Source organism: Scardinius erythrophthalmus (assembly GCF_964197995.2).
Source record: "Scardinius erythrophthalmus genome assembly, chromosome: 1".
NCBI lineage: Eukaryota > Metazoa > Chordata > Actinopteri > Cypriniformes > Leuciscidae > Scardinius > Scardinius erythrophthalmus.
The window spans coordinates 78101141-78103710 of NC_138221.1; the positions used below are offsets into that span (position 1 = coordinate 78101141).

The following is a 2570-nucleotide window of genomic DNA, read 5'->3' on the forward strand; positions in this document are numbered from 1 at the left end:
GCGGGTCCCGAGGACTGGAGTTGAGAACCACTGTACTAAACTACAACAAGACAGTGAAGAAATGAAGCAAAAACAACAACAAAAAAAGCATTAACTTTTGACCAGTGTAAGAGAATTCTAATCTGGACTGAAGAAATGTATTGCATTTCAAAGCTAATGTTAAAAAAAAGAGAGAATTAAAAAAATTCATAATAAAAAAAAAAAAAACCATTTGAATGTTACATCATCAGTGGGCAGGAGATGGGTGGGCCGTCTGATCCAGACACTGTATAAATTATATGACAAGAGGAAGAGCAGAACCAACTCCTAACAGCAGGAGACTCACTCATGGCCTATGAGACAGAGGATCATGAGACTCAATACTGCTTTCCTGCCATCAACTCATCATGTATCAAGGGAAAACGCTCTAAATATGAATACAATATCATGTATGTGTTTGTATCATTGCTGTCAGCATGGACTGTGTTTCTGAACCTGCTGGTGATCATCTCCATCTCTCACTTCAAGAAGCTTCACACTCCAACAAACCTGATTATTCTCTCTCTGGCTGTGGCCGACATGCTTATGGGAGTTCTTTTACCCGTAGAGGGCTCTAGGCAGATTGAGACGTGTTGGTACTTTGGAGACACTTTATGTAAACTGTTTATGATAATCATTGGATTGGTTTTCTCAGGATCTCTCAGTAATTTAGTTTTAATTGCTGTTGATCGTTATGTGGCTGTGTGTCACCCTTTACAGTACCCACAGAAAATAACCACAACTAAAACTTTAGTGAGCATCTGTCTGAGCTGGGTTTGTTTTTCAACTTATAACACTATCCTTGTAATTAATAATGGATATTTTGACAATCCACTCAGAACAGACATGTGTTATGGAAAGTGTTCTCTTACAATGGGGTTTGCCTGGTTTGTCACTGATCTGTTCGTGTCTTTTAGTTTTCCATGTACCCTAATCATAACTTTATATTTGAGGATTTTCTATGTAGTACATCAGCATGTGAAAGTTATAAACTCTCTGATGAAGGGTGGTAAATGTGTAATGGAAGGTTCATTGAAGAGGAAATCTGAGACTAAAGCTGCTCTGACATTAGGAATCATTGTGATAGTTTATATGCTTTGCTTTATACCATACTATATCTGTTCTATATCAGCAATCTCTTCCACAACCATAAATGTTTTGACATGGGTCTTGTACACAAATTCAGGTCTGAATCCACTGATCTATGCTTTATTTTACCCCTGGTTTAAAAAGACAGTTAAACACATCTTAACTCTGAAGATATTTCAGCCATCATCCTCTCTGGTCGATATTTTTACAAAGCATCAATTGTAATTAAACTGGTAAAGCTGTCAGTCATAAAGGATATGATTATCTTTGTAGGATTTATATTTGTAATTTACACTACATGTATCTTAGTGTGTAGCTTATTTCAGAGAGTATGTTTTCTGCATTTGACGTTCAATTTAACTTCTTTCCTCACACATTGAAATAAATCGACACAATGTTCATAAATTGTATTACAGTTTTTACCAGTTGCTTACACACGTTATCAAAACTAGGTCTCCTTTTTTCAAAACTCTACACACAATTCTCAAAACTGCACACACAAAATGCAAAATGCCTCACATCTCCTTCAAAATGCAACACTGCATTCAAAATGCTATAAACACATGTCAGAAAGAAGCATTTGCATCAAATGGCAAACACTTTTTTCATAATAATAAATTTTTGGATATACCATGCAAACACTGGTGTTCTAAATCTAAAGCTCTTTGGTCTTTCATAGGCTTATATCTACATTTCAATACAATGTTCTACAGTGAAAGTAATCTGCTGAGAGAGGTAACAAGTAAACCGGAAACGCCAATGCAATGTAGAAACAGAAAATATTTTTTCTTCGTTTTTCTCGATTGTTTACACACATTTTCCGAAAGCATGCCTCATATTCTCAGAACTCTACACACAAATCAGAAAAAAAAAAACACACACACAATGGGCAAAACCCCTCAATTCTCCTGCAAAATTAAACTTTACATTCAAAACAATGTTATTTCTTCTCAAAATGGTATTTTGTTTATGACATACACAAACCATCATATGAATAGACATTTATAAGAACCAGTTGAACACTGATGTGCTCAATGTGAAACACTATGATGAATGCAAAACACTTCTCCATTCATCATAATGATTTAGGCCTTTTTTTTGGTTCAGTGTTACACTTACTACAGACAGTACATAGTACAGTTTTTGCCCGTTGCTTGAACACATTTTGCAAAACTTCGCTCATTGTGCCAAAACTCTACACACAAGTAAACATGACACAACACTGGGAAATATACCATTCACATCTGTGTCAAATTGAAACTCTACTATCAAAACCTAACATTCATTTGTCAAAATGTAACTCTGATGACAAAATGACACATACTTGCATCATATGCATACACTTTCAGAGCAGGTTGAACACACTAGTCTACTTTATATAAAACACTGCAGTCTTTGATTTTCACTGTTTATTCAGAAGGCATATTTTCAGGAGGCACATTTTCAAACAACCAAAAATTGTG

General features: G+C 35.3%; 1 protein-coding gene across 1 annotated transcript; it reads left to right on the plus strand.

Annotated features, from left to right (window-relative positions):
• Positions 1–288: 288 nt before the first annotated feature.
• On the plus strand, positions 289–1332 carry LOC308690641 (trace amine-associated receptor 13c-like; the record flags this gene model as incomplete). The annotated part of the gene is made up of 1 exon (XM_081365242.1): positions 289–1332. The coding sequence occupies exon 1, from the start codon at positions 328–330 to the stop codon at positions 1330–1332; it is 1005 nt and encodes a 334-aa protein (XP_081221368.1). The 5' UTR covers positions 289–327.
• Positions 1333–2570: the final 1238 nt, after the last annotated feature.